The following is a 12,463-nucleotide window of genomic DNA, read 5'->3' on the forward strand; positions in this document are numbered from 1 at the left end:
AGCCACTGTGACTCCCGTGACTGTCAACAGAAGCCGTTGTTGGTCAAGGTCGTTGGTGTGAGTGATAGAAAATGACCTCCTGCCTATAGAGTATACCTCAACTGAGGCTACCGAGAACACCAAAAAGGACCACGTTGTTAGGTGGAGAGATTTTCCTCGAAAGCCGAGCATGAGCAGCTAAGTACTCAATGGTATACACCTCCAAACTCGCAGACCCTCTTTGAACGCTTTTTTTTTCTGCTCATTCTGTCTCCACCTCCTACAGAGGGTCACCCAATACCAAGCAGTAGTAGCCCAAGACTCCATTATGGCAACACCTGAACCTTCGCATCATTTTTACTGCACCATCTTCTACTTGTAATGAGAACCAGACGGCTCTCTCCTCTTGCCGGCAGTGCGTCCGATATAACATGCACGCTTTGAGTATGAGAGCTTACTGTAAGCAACACCTTGAACGAAAAGAAGGACCAAGTTCCAAGAATAGTAAAACGACGAAGATTCATTCTAACATTAGGGTGATCATCCAGTCTACCCTGTAACAACCCAGTAACGCCATATATGCATACCATGCTAGTGCGGATCAAAGCACACAATGGGAAAGTACACAAACTAACGCGGCCTGTCCGCGTATAGAAAACCCGAAAAAAGGGTCTGCGTGGGATCCTGCCCCAGCAAACCACTCCTAAATATGTGGAATGCGAAACAGTTCCAAAAATAATATGCAGAACTCTATATAGCAAAAGAAGATTGTCTATACCCCAATAACACCTAATCATCCAATTCGCTAGGTGCCTCTTCGAGCTTGTGTCTCCTCTCCTCGTCCATCTCCTTGTATGATGCATATGATAACAAAATAAACGCTCCGATAATAAGAAGACCGCCAACGATAGCAGCAGGGGTAAGAGGCGAGTTGAGCGGTGGAGGCAAAAGCTGGTCGACCAGCGCGACGATAAAAATAGTGAGGAGAGCCGCGACGGAGGAGAGAACGGGAGAGGTAAGGGAGATGAGTGCGAGGAAAGATCCGGAGAAGGCTGTTATAGAGTCAGTACGCTGCTTTGTTCGCGAGGCTGTAAGAAGGAAGGGAAACATACTAGCATTAGCCAACACACTGATAGCCATCATCCATGCCTGCTCTCCTTGCGGCAGCTCAAACAGCTCCCAGCCCATGTAGTGCAACAAGGGCAGCGGAATCCACAGGACTCCCAAAGTAAAAGCACCAATCAAACTTCCAAACAGATTCGCAAAAATAACGCCCTTGTTCGGTGCTGCGCCTTCAGGTGGACACGCCAGTCTCTTGTACAGCACTTCGTAGAGACCATACAACACACTTCCGATGCCAATGATGAGGTTACCAAAAGCGCGGTTCTCGGCTTCTTGGGACGGGGGTGCTTTATCACCGCCGGCTCCACCTCCAGACTTGGAACCATGTTTTGCGGGGGAGGTATCGCCGTATGCGACGACGAAGACACCCACGATAGCAATGGCTACGGCGATGATCTTGCTGGCGCGGATCTTCTCGTGGAGGATAGGGATACTGAAGGCGTAGGCGAAGAAAGCGGAGCAGTTGTAGATGGCGGTAAGGTCGCTGGCTGTGGTCTGGTTGACAGCCACGTACCAACTTCCTCCTGCAAGTGTGAGGGCGCATGTGATGAAGGCCGTCATCTTGAGCATGTACCGTACGGGCGAGACTTGGGATTGGCGGGGTGTTGGGTGGAGGTTTTGGTGCTGGACCATGAGTGCGGTCTGGCGGAGGAGCTGGACGTGTCGTCGCCAGAAGGTAGGCCATGGCTCGCTCCAGTGCTGGAGGCGCAGCAAGAAGAGAGTTGCCGGCCATAGCACAACCCACGAGCCGTGGGTCATGTAGAGCATACAGTACGGCTTCTCCCATTTCAATTGATGTTGGATGTACACGGCCGTCTCTGTCTGTACTGTGAAGCTGATCAAGCTCAGTGCGAGCAGGAAAGCGGCATATGTGTACTTCTTCCGCGTCTCGTGTTTCGCCTGCATCTCTGGATCCCGCTCGTGGAAGTGATGTGTGCTCCTCCCCAACAGGCCTTCGTCCATGCCGTCGTCCTCGTTCTTGCGCCCTAACAGGGGCGCATTCGCGCGTCCATCTCTGACGTCAATTGAGGGTCTGAGATCGGAGGGCATGGCAGCGTCGTGTTCATCCCAGTCGTCAAAGTCGAGTTCTGAATTGTGTGGGCTGTCCGGTTCTTTGAGCGCAGAGGCACCCTTGGCGTTGGCTTTCCGATGTTGTCGCGACGAAGAGCGTGTGCGTGGGAGCTGTCGGGACTTTGAACCGGAAGCAACGACGGGCGAGGTGCTTCTATTTGGGGGCTCGAGGCTGAAGTCTTCGGAGAGGGTGTGGACTAGGGTACGAGGATGCGGCGGAGGCTTCTTCCTCAGCGGAATCGACTCAGGCATAAGGTGACGAATGCAAGCGAGTGACAGTACCGAATGGCAGGTGGGTGGGACCGCTACAAGCGTGTGGTGGTGTCGGGATTAGGCGGCGGCAGGCTATGCTGTCTTAGTCAGTTGGACAGTTGCGAACTGCTGATTATCTGTCTTCAGGTGTTGGTGCAATGCCCTACGGCCAAGCCCCTGCGTTGCCGTTCACTCCGCCCCATGGCCCAATAGCAGCCAAGCTCACCTCCGAGCTACGCGTCCCAGCATACGCAGCCTGGCGACTACCAAATTTCCCCCTTGAATCCACGCCATGTCCTCGACATGTCCTCTCCGGCTCCATCGAGTCCGCCAGCTTCAAAGTGCAGAAAGTTGGGTGTCGACCAGCCCGTCTGGATCACGTCATAGCTTAGCCCCATGCGTGATCCAGTCACATCCAGCCGCCGTGCATACCAAGGTCATCTGAAAGTCGTTAACCCCACGCATGCACAAGCAACTGACACGCATTAGCCGTGTGGAGACCACCACCACCACCATGAATCCCATGAGCGCGGCCGGGTGTTTTCGAGATACACGCGCCAGCCTCGAGTAATTCGCGTCATCGTGGGAGCGACCACGCAGCCGCGTTAGAACATGGACAACAGCCAGCAACAATCATGTATACATTAAGAGGTAAATGCTCGCTATCTTGGATCGTAAATACTTGTCATCATTGTCCTACCATCGCAGGCCCTAGCACTAGGTGAAAAATACCTATAGCGGACTTCCATCCAGTCCCTCAGCCCTTTCCTGCGTCTCCGCCTCTTCCAATTCTTGCAGGATCTCAGGCAACATGGACTCGACATCCTCCTCCCGCTCACCTAGTGCTTTCGCAATGAGCTTCTTATATGTGCCTTGCTTCTCGCTCATACCCGCTACGCTCAGATTACCCACCACTTCTCTGACCAGCTCTCTCCGCTCGAGTTGCGCACGATGCAGCAGCAGTGCTAGCCGCATCTTTTCTGCCACATCCACGGGCGAGGTGTCGGCATTCTGCTGCGGCATGCTACTGCACAGTCGACGGAGCTCGGCCTTTTGCTCAATTTCTAGCAGTGACTCGGCTTCTTCCACCAGTAACCGCAGTTCCTCTTCTTGCAGCCGGTCTGCTTCGTCGTCGTTGAGGTCAATATGTAGGCCGTTTGATGTGCCCTGTAGCTCAGCTACCTGCTTTCGTACGGCCTCAAGCTCGGCTTGGCGTCGCTTGACAACACGTTCTGCGTCAAACGACTCAGCCTCCTTCTCCTCAAGTTCCGTCTCGTATGCTGCAGCCAGCTCTTCGCATTTCTCCAGCAGTGTTGGCGCGACTTTGTTCATGAGATGTGAGGCCGTCTGCGAGCGGTACTGAACGGGTTCCCGAACAGCCATGCTGGGGAACGGTACGGGAATCAGCGGTCCTCCATCTAGATGCGGTACATGTCCGTTGAGTCGGTGTTCTGGTGGTGGTGCAAAAGGTGACGACGAAGCTTGCCTTGTCCGTCCATGCATCCGTCGTCGTTGATTGAGCTCTCGAATAAGATCGTCTGCCGTCTCGCCCTTTTTGTTCGGAATGTCTACTGCGACGTTACGTCCCAACAAACTGCGCACACATTTTCTCGCGCCGTTTCGCGCAGCGATCATAATGGCCGTGTCTCCGTTCTGGTCGGCTGCGTTGAGCAACCTAGTAACCTCTTCTGGTATCCAGGTTTCTGAGAGTTTGTTGATGATGCAGTCGAGGTACCATCTTGCGCAAACATACTTGTTCGAGCTGCTGGTTGTCGCCGCGATGTGATGGAAGACAGTACTACCGAACCAGTCTGTCCTGTGAACCGTCTGCTGGAAGATTTTGACCATACTGGGCATGGTCTCCTTGTCGAAGTTATTTGTAAACATGACGGCGCGCATCAGGGGTGTCTCCAGGTTGTTCGACAGACAATCGATGCGTGCTCCTCGGTGTATCAACTCCTTTACTACCCCGACGTCACCCATGGCCGCTGCCCAGTGCATGGCTGCATGCCCCTTCTCATCGATTGGTCGGTCCAGGTTTATGCTCTGCGGTGGTTCGGGCCATGAGACGGCGGATTCGTGGTCTAGCAACATGAAGTAGTCGAGTAGCTGATCGGCCCATATCTGATGTTGCTGGTCCAGGAGAGACATTTGGTCCATCCCCCGCTTGCGCTTTCTGCCGCCGCCCGTTGAGTAAGAATCCAGCATGTCGGCGTCGCCCAGCATGGACTCGGAAATGACAGTCTCGTTGTCTGGCGTGTCCTCGCGGAAGATCTGCGATCTGATCTGGGAGGCCTCGTACGGCTCTTCGCTCACTTGCGACTGCGCGGAAGTAGTTACAAAGGCTGTGGTGCACGTCAGCTTCGTCTCTCGCGCAACAGAGCTTGAATATTGAACAATGAGAGTGATACCCTACACTGCATAGATTCAAGCGAGTAGACGTTTTTACCATTCCGGGCCGCAGCCGCAGCGGCGGCAGCAGTTTGCTTTGGGGGCTTCATGCGATTCGAGGCAGCCGTCGCATGCTTGGGTGCAGGTGGAGGGCTGCGGTCGCCAGGGACGTAGTCGAAGATGGCGCGCATCTTGTCGAGCACGCCGTTGCGCTCTGCCAGATGTCGTCCCTCGTCGAGCGGTATCCAGGTGCCTTGGTATTTGCCATATCCGCCCTGGACCTTCTCGTGCACGCCCTTTTGGACTTCGCGCTCGAGGATGCGGGTGCGAGCAGGCTTGTCGTAGTCGGCTACCTTGAGGATGTGGGTGGCGTTGATCCAGTCGTCGGCGCGGCGGCGCATGACATGGTTGCCGTTGACATTGCACTCGTAGACGGGAACCTGCAGTTTGTCAGTGCATTGTCGCAAAGCGGTGGCTGAGACCCGAGTCGCAAAGCCGTGGGTGCGGCGCACATTGCTATACGTTGCCGAGTAAATCTTGCCATCGGGCGCGGGGGGCATCTTGACCATTCGATGAGCAGCAGCAAGGCGTCTGGGAGGCGTGTCAAGTGATTTCGTGAAGGCGTGTCTGCAGCTCGCGTCAGACGTGGGCGAAGTCGCGTTGGAGGGCCGCGTTCGCGCCTGCCCTGCCAAGCGTCGGGGTCCGGCGGTCACCAGCTTCCCTTTGCCGACCCAGAGTGAACCTCGAGCAAGCTCGCCCGCAAACGACCCTCCGCCCACCAGCCCCCCGCCCGCACGCCAATTCACGACACACACCATCGAGGGCCGCCACTATGACCGTCACAGACACCATCAAGCATGCCGTCGGCCTGGACGGCGAGCCCAGGAGTACGTCCGGCCAATCATCTCGACGCAATTGGTCATGACGAAGAAAGACTGACGGCAATCCAGAGGCTACCCGCGAGGACATGAGCGCCGCCAGACTGCCACTGCCCTACCGAGACTCATGCGCACATCTTCTTATCCCCTTGAACCGGTGTCGGTACAACGAGTACTACTTGCCATGGAAGTGTGAGGTACGCGGAGAACCGGCCTAGGGAAAAGAAGACGACGACAGGCGGCTGACCAAGACATTAGAACGAGAGACATTCCTACGAGAAGTGCCAGTATGACGAGTTCAAGGAGCGAGTAAAGAAGATGGACGAGCTGAGGGCAGCCAAGAACGGACAGCGAAGCAACTAGGGTACTGTCGACATGATTATGCGGAAATGGCAGATAAATCATGTGAGGCACGAGCGGAGAATGCTGCATGTATATATATCCAAGCAGCCACAACTATACGAGCCATCGATTTCAACCATGGCAGACGAGTGACGTCCATACGTTCTGGACAAATGGTAGACATTGAAAGCAAGAGAACCACAGTGCTGACTGGAACACAGTATTGCAACAATTTGACAGGTTTTCTTCAACGCTCATTCATTGTTCTGCTAGGAATCCATCCCCCTCGCCGTGAACGCGAAATCTATCAGATCTACAACTTCGCCTTAGTATTGTCCAGCGCAGCCTTCTCTCTCAACTGCCTTCGCATAATCTTTCCAGATGGGTTCTTCGGAATCGCATCCACAAAGTGTACGCCACCTTCTAACCGCTTGTGTTTAGAGACGCGCTCAGCCAGCCAACTCTTAATCTTCTCTGCAGTTTCAGGGGTGGCTTTCTCCTGCGACTGAGGCACAATGTACGCCCGAGGCAGTTCATCGCCGTCACTGACTAGGGTTAGCAGTTGCGTGGTTGAAAGAATCGCGTCAACTTACGCTGTAACACCGATGACGGCAGCGTCTTGTACGTCGGGATGATCAAGCAGTAGCGCCTCCAACTCTGCTGGCGCAACCTGTAGACCCTTCACCTTGATCAATTCCTTCTTCCTGTCCACAATGAAGAAGTGGTTGTTCTTGTCCACATATGCCACATCTCCCGTCTTCAGCCACCGGTCTTCTGTCAGAGTCTCCTTTGTCGCATCAGGCTTGTTCCAATATCCCTTCATAACATTCGGCCCGCGAACCCAGATCTCGCCTCTCTCGCCTTGTGGCGCTTCGACCTTGCCCTCATCGTCCAACACAATCTTTGCCTCGCAGTTTGCCAGGATTTCACCGACAGAGAAGCTATCAGAGTGGATCGAAGGATGGAATGCAGTTGCTGCACATGTGACCTCTGTCATACCGTAGCCTTGCTTGACGTTGACTTGCCCATTCGGCCATATACTCTCGAATTCCCGAATGACTTCTTGACCGAGAGGAGCGGCCCCAGACGATACGCCAGTCACAGAGCTCAGGTCGAACTTCCTCGTCGCCGGGTGTTTGGCCATGGCTACTACGATCGGCGGCACCAGCACCAAGTCACTAATCTGATACTTCTGCACATTCTGCAGCATCTCTAGGAAGTCAAATTTGGCCATCATGTACACCGGTGTGCGTTCCTTGACAGCGCCGAAACAGAAGATAGCCTGTGCCAAAGCATGGTACATGGGGAGGAAGCAGAGAAACTTCTTCTTCTTCAACTTCTCCGTGTAGTCCGGCGCGGTGGTTAGAATGTGAATCTGTTGGGTGGTGTTTGCGATATGGTTCCTGTGCGTTATCATGACGCCTTTCGCAACGCCAGTCGTTCCCGACGAGTAGTTGAGCGCTACCACTCGGTCGAGTTCTTCCGGGGTCTGTAGGTTGGGCCAAGAGTAAGCGCTACCGCGTTCTGGGGTATCGAGAAGTTCAGTCCAATGGCGGATATGCCCCAGTTCGGTACTCTTCTCCACTTTCCGACCTTCGAACGTTGCAAGACCGTCGTCAAAGATGAAGACGCGCTCAGCGCTCATGCCCACTTCTTTTGCAGCTGCGATTCCCGTGTCCAGGCTGCCTTCTGCGCATATCATGAAGCGCGCTCCGCTGTCCTTCAATTGGTACGCGAGCTCTCGAGCAATGTAGGTCGGGTTTGCACCTGTGAAAATGCCCTCGGCCATGATGACACCCAAGACTACTGTTGGAAAGAATAGTGTATTTCCCGAGAACAGCAATACGCGATCACCGGGTTGCAGGCCCGCGCGTCGCAGACCTGAAGCCAGACGTTGCGCATCGTGTCGGAATCTGTGCAAGGAAATGTTGTACTTCTCCGGGTCGCTTGCAGAGAGGAAGAGCGGAGTCTTCGGTAGTTCCGCGGTTGGAGAGTCAAAGATGTACGTTGGGAGGGAAACGTTGGGTACTGGGGTCGACCAGCGAGACTTGATGACCATGTTTGCGGTTCGATTGGCTGGATGCTAGGCAGGAAGTGATGCTGTCGAGTATTTGGCGAGGGCTTAGGATTTTGAATCACTGGAAATATGGTCTTCGGCCGATGGATTCCTTGGACACCGAGCGTGTTGCTATATCCCTTCCTGAAATCTTGCCGAGTCGGAAGGAGTAGGCACCGGTGGGTCTCTGGTCCACGTCAACATCAACAAGGGCTCAAACGGATGCATACGTACCTCAAACAGTGGCCTATACAGTGAATTTTCGTTTGCGAAATATTATTGTGGCCTTGAATGAATAGAGAAGGTCTCGGGGAGGAAGTTGCAATATGCTGCATCATGTAATTCTTACAATACCCACCGGTTCGAAGATGTCCCGAGGCATCCATACCTGCACAGACGGCACGCTATACCACGATAGTAAGATCAGTAATTTCATTGCGTTAGTCGGGGACTCAAGGCCTCCGACAGACTGCGGAGCGAGGGTGGGGATGCTGGTTGTGCCGAGGTAGATTTCTGGGGTAGTGCAGGGGTACAGTCTGTGCGCAGTCAACGAGCTAGTTCAGTCAACAAGCCACTTTTTGGTAGGAAAATTAACTTTTTTAGACTTTTATATAGAGAATAACTCTTTAATAATTAACTATTATAAATAAAGCTTAATACTAAAGTTATAGAGATTAATAAGTTCTATAGATCTATAATTTTACTTTTCTAGATTTCTTTAATATAACCTTTTTTACTTTAAAGTCTAAAAATAGGTACTTTAATATAGCTACTTTTAAGGTCTATAGAGTAAAGCTTCTATTTCTCTTAAACTTTAGTTTTAGAGATTTTTTGATAAATAAGCTATTTGTTATATAGGGGTTTACTATACTTCTCTAAGCTTAGTCCGTACTAAGGCGAGATAGATATTGGCGATAGTCTGTGAGGTAGGATATAGAATAATTAGGTGGAAAAGAGTTATTATTATAACTAAAGAATAACGCTACTAATTCTATAACAATAGAATAACTAGTTAATAATCTATATAAGAGATAAACTATTTAAGTTAACTATAATAAGTATAATAATAAGATCTAATATATTCTTATACCCCTTACCTTAGGTCCTATCCTCCTTACCCTCCCTTCTAAGAGGGAGGCCTAGGAGGGCTATAGCCTCCTAATCCTTACTAGCCTCCTAGAGGCTAGGTCTTAGTAGGATACTATTCCTTTTATATAATCTAAGCCCTACCCTAGATTTACTTTTATCTAACGTATCCGCCTAATAGTCTTCCTTTATATAACCTATATAAAAGGAAGGTAATTCCTTATTACCTTATAATATTACCCCCCCTCTTAGGCGTATTATCTTAATACCCTAGATTATTATTTTCCTACGCCTAGTCTAGTAGTAGTAGTAGAGGTATAGCTACTCTAGTAGTATTATATCTTCTCTTTCCTCCTTTCCTTACTTTCCCTAACTATACCTAAGGTTTAGACTTCTTAATACGTCTATACCTAGAACTTAACTTAATAGCGCTAGGCTTATACTAACTATATCTACTAATAAAGGAATAAGATAACCTTTTATTATAAGTAGTATAAGGAGAAGAATCTTTATTATTTTATAGATACTACCTCTAGGTAGTATATAGGCTATATTTTAGTAAAAGCTAAGTATAGCTTATTTATAACTAAGGAAGAGTAAGAGAAGGTTAAGGCTAAGAAGTATAAGAAGTACCTTACGCTTCTTTAAGCTAAGGCTAAGGTTACTTAACTTTAGTTAGAAGTAGTAGAAACTAATATATAAAAGTAAGTATTTACTAATTAAGATTATACTATTTTAAGTCTTTAGGATTACGTAAAAGAGTAAGCTAAAGGGAACTCTACCTTTAGTATAGACTTTTAGCTAACTAAACTATTATTACCTAGACTATTAACTAACTTAGGCTAGTTATAGGATAATACCTCTTTTAATCCTTTTTCTAACTTCTTTTCTTCTCTTAAGGATCTAATCCTCCCTTCTCTAAGTATTTCTAGTAGTACTTATATACCTATAACTTATAGTTTATTAAATTTTCCTTTTATTCTTAAGTATTCTAGCTCTCTAGCTATCTTAGCTACTTAACTAAGTATTTCTACTAATAACTAATTTTCTATAAGTCCCTAACTTCTTTAACCTTATACTTATTATCTTTAAGCTTTCTATTAGTAGTTAGCTTAGTATCTAGAGGTACTCTTTCTAAGAGTTTCTTATAAAAGATAGGGTAGATACGTATACCTAGTAGGAGTTAGAGTTTATAGTTTATATTACCTATTTCCTCTAGAACCTTAAATAGTCCTACTTAGAGGTTATCTAGTTTCTTACTTAGTTACTTAGTTTTTAAGTTCTATTATAATAGGAAAACTTTATCCCCCTTCTTAAAGGTTAGTCCCTTAATCCTTTACTTATTAGCTACCTTAGCTATTATAAGGTTCCTATAAGCTATATTCTTACTTAATTCTTTATATAGTTCTTATATTAAGTAGGCTTTATTATCTATACCTACTATAATACTCTCTATATCTTTTAGATCTTAATAAGTAACTAGCTTATATCTATAGTTTATATAGTATAGTAAGTACTTAGTTATTATAGACCTAGTACTATTATAGGCTAATTATACTATTAGTAAGAGTTTAACCTAGTTATCTTATAGCTTATTAGTATATATCCTTAGGTACTATTCTAGTATCTAGTTTATTTATTTTATCTAGCTATCTATTTTAGGGTAGAAGCTAGTTAATAGCTTCTCCCTTACACCTAACTTTACTAGGAATATATTCTAATACTTAGAAGTAAATAGTTTATTATAGTTAGTAATAAACTCTTTAAGTATCTTATATTCTAATATTAATACCTTACTAACCTTATACGTATATTCTTCTACTATAATAGTTTCTTTAGTAAGTATAAACTTTACTCCTTTTATATATTAGTATATAATAACTAGGATTATATTATATAGTCTTCTAGATCCTAGTTCTAATAATTTTAGGAGCTTTACTATAAAGTCTATTATTACGCTACTCTATAGTCTTATTAGTAGTAGTAAGGGTTATAATAAGCTATAAGGCTTATATCTCTTAGGCTTATTTTAGTAATAAGCTAAATAGTTACTTAGGACGTCCTATACCTTTACTTATAAGTATAGTATTATAAATACCTTTACTAAACGTCTAACTATCTCTTCTAGTAATATATATCTATATTCTAGGGACTTATATAGTTCTTTAATAAGATTTACTCTTATATATAAAGGTATATATATTTAATTACTTTAAATTATATCTTAGTACTCTTACTTATCTTATAATAGTTTATTAGAGCTATTCTTATCTAGCTTAAACTACTAGCTAGCTACTCTCTACTACTATTACTACTAAAGTATTTCTACCTACTTAGCTACCTTAGCTATCTTAGCTAGTTCTAGCTAGTTATAATATAGGGTACTATTAGGTATCTTCTTAAATATAGCGTTATATAGTTCTTTATAACTATCTTTATATAAGTTAAATCTCTTACTTAGAGTATTTATAGCTCTATTAAGTATTCTTATATAGTAAGTTATCTTAAAGTTAAACTAAGCTAGTATCTTAGCCTATTAGACTTATTATTAGTTAAGTTTCTTTATTATTATAAAACTTACTAAGTTCTAGTAATTAGTAAAAACCTTAATCTAGTATAGTAGTCTTAGTAAATAGTCTTCCTACTATTTAAAAGAATTAACTACTCCTAGTAGCTCTTTATTATAAACGTTATAGTTAAGTTCTACTTTAGAGAACTTCCTTAAGTAGTAGAATACTAGTCTCTACTTCTTATCTAGGTACTACTATAATAATATAGCTCTAAGTATATAATCTAATATATTAGTCTTAACTTACGTCTCTTATTTTAGGTTATATATCTCTAGTATAGGTACTTTAAGGAATATCTACTTAATTTAATTAAAAGCTTCCTAATATTCCTTATTCTATTTAAAACTAATTTCCTTCTTTATAATCTTAGAGAGGGGTATTATAATCTTTAAGTAATCCTTAATAAACTTCTAGTAGTAGTTAGTAAACCCTAGAAAGGATTATATATCCTTAACTATTTTAGGTATTAGCTACTCTTATATAGCTACTATCTTCTTTAGGTTTATCTTTACTCCCTCTATAGATATTATAATTAGCTTTAGCCTTTATAGACTTTTTTTATTATTATAGTACGTTTAGAGACTTTTTTTTAGATAAAGCGCGAACTAAGTAACTATAGGCTTATATAAGCCTATATTTAGTACTACTAGTATATACGTAGTATATTATAAACGCTAGATACTAAAGATATATAATAGTATTTTATACCTACTAGA

At 45.8% G+C, this 12,463-nt stretch overlaps 4 protein-coding genes across 4 annotated transcripts; 1 reads left to right on the top strand and 3 right to left on the bottom strand.

The window, feature by feature from the left end:
* Positions 1 to 492: 492 nt before the first annotated feature.
* ACET3X_002386 (uncharacterized protein) lies at positions 493 to 2,538 on the bottom strand. Its single transcript, XM_069449123.1, has 2 exons — positions 1,092 to 2,538; positions 493 to 1,031 (listed from the first exon to the last, which is right to left on the bottom strand). Exons 1-2 carry the CDS (start codon positions 2,422 to 2,424, stop codon positions 769 to 771), a joined length of 1,596 nt encoding a protein of 531 aa, XP_069308933.1. The 5' UTR covers positions 2,425 to 2,538; the 3' UTR covers positions 493 to 768.
* Positions 2,539 to 3,156: 618 nt separating this feature from the next.
* Positions 3,157 to 5,375, bottom strand: ACET3X_002387 (uncharacterized protein; the record flags this gene model as incomplete). Its single annotated transcript, XM_069449124.1, has 3 exons — positions 3,157 to 4,769; positions 4,841 to 5,255; positions 5,328 to 5,375. 3 exons carry the CDS (start codon positions 5,373 to 5,375, stop codon positions 3,157 to 3,159), a joined length of 2,076 nt encoding a protein of 691 aa, XP_069308934.1.
* A 272-nt stretch (positions 5,376 to 5,647) lies between these two features.
* Positions 5,648 to 6,056, top strand: ACET3X_002388 (uncharacterized protein; the record flags this gene model as incomplete). The annotated part of the gene is made up of 3 exons (XM_069449125.1): positions 5,648 to 5,702; positions 5,766 to 5,890; positions 5,952 to 6,056. 3 exons carry the CDS (start codon positions 5,648 to 5,650, stop codon positions 6,054 to 6,056), a joined length of 285 nt encoding a protein of 94 aa, XP_069308935.1.
* Positions 6,057 to 6,348: 292 nt separating this feature from the next.
* Positions 6,349 to 8,094, bottom strand: ACET3X_002389 (uncharacterized protein; the record flags this gene model as incomplete). Its single annotated transcript, XM_069449126.1, has 2 exons — positions 6,349 to 6,580; positions 6,629 to 8,094. 2 exons carry the CDS (start codon positions 8,092 to 8,094, stop codon positions 6,349 to 6,351), a joined length of 1,698 nt encoding a protein of 565 aa, XP_069308936.1.
* Positions 8,095 to 12,463: the final 4,369 nt, after the last annotated feature.

Source organism: Alternaria dauci, chromosome 2 (genome assembly GCF_042100115.1).
Source record: "Alternaria dauci strain A2016 chromosome 2, whole genome shotgun sequence".
Lineage (NCBI taxonomy): Eukaryota > Fungi > Ascomycota > Dothideomycetes > Pleosporales > Pleosporaceae > Alternaria > Alternaria dauci.

Excerpts from the sequence above, each read along its gene's own strand:
- ACET3X_002386 (XM_069449123.1), bottom strand. The coding sequence starts at position 2,424 with ATGCCTGAGTCGATTCCGCTGAGGAAGAAGCCTCCGCCGCATCCTCGT. Across the intron at positions 1,032-1,091 it reads CAGTGTGTTGGCTAATGCTA|CCTTCTCCGGATCTTTCCTC; the intron begins GTATGTTTCCCT and ends ACTCTATAACAG.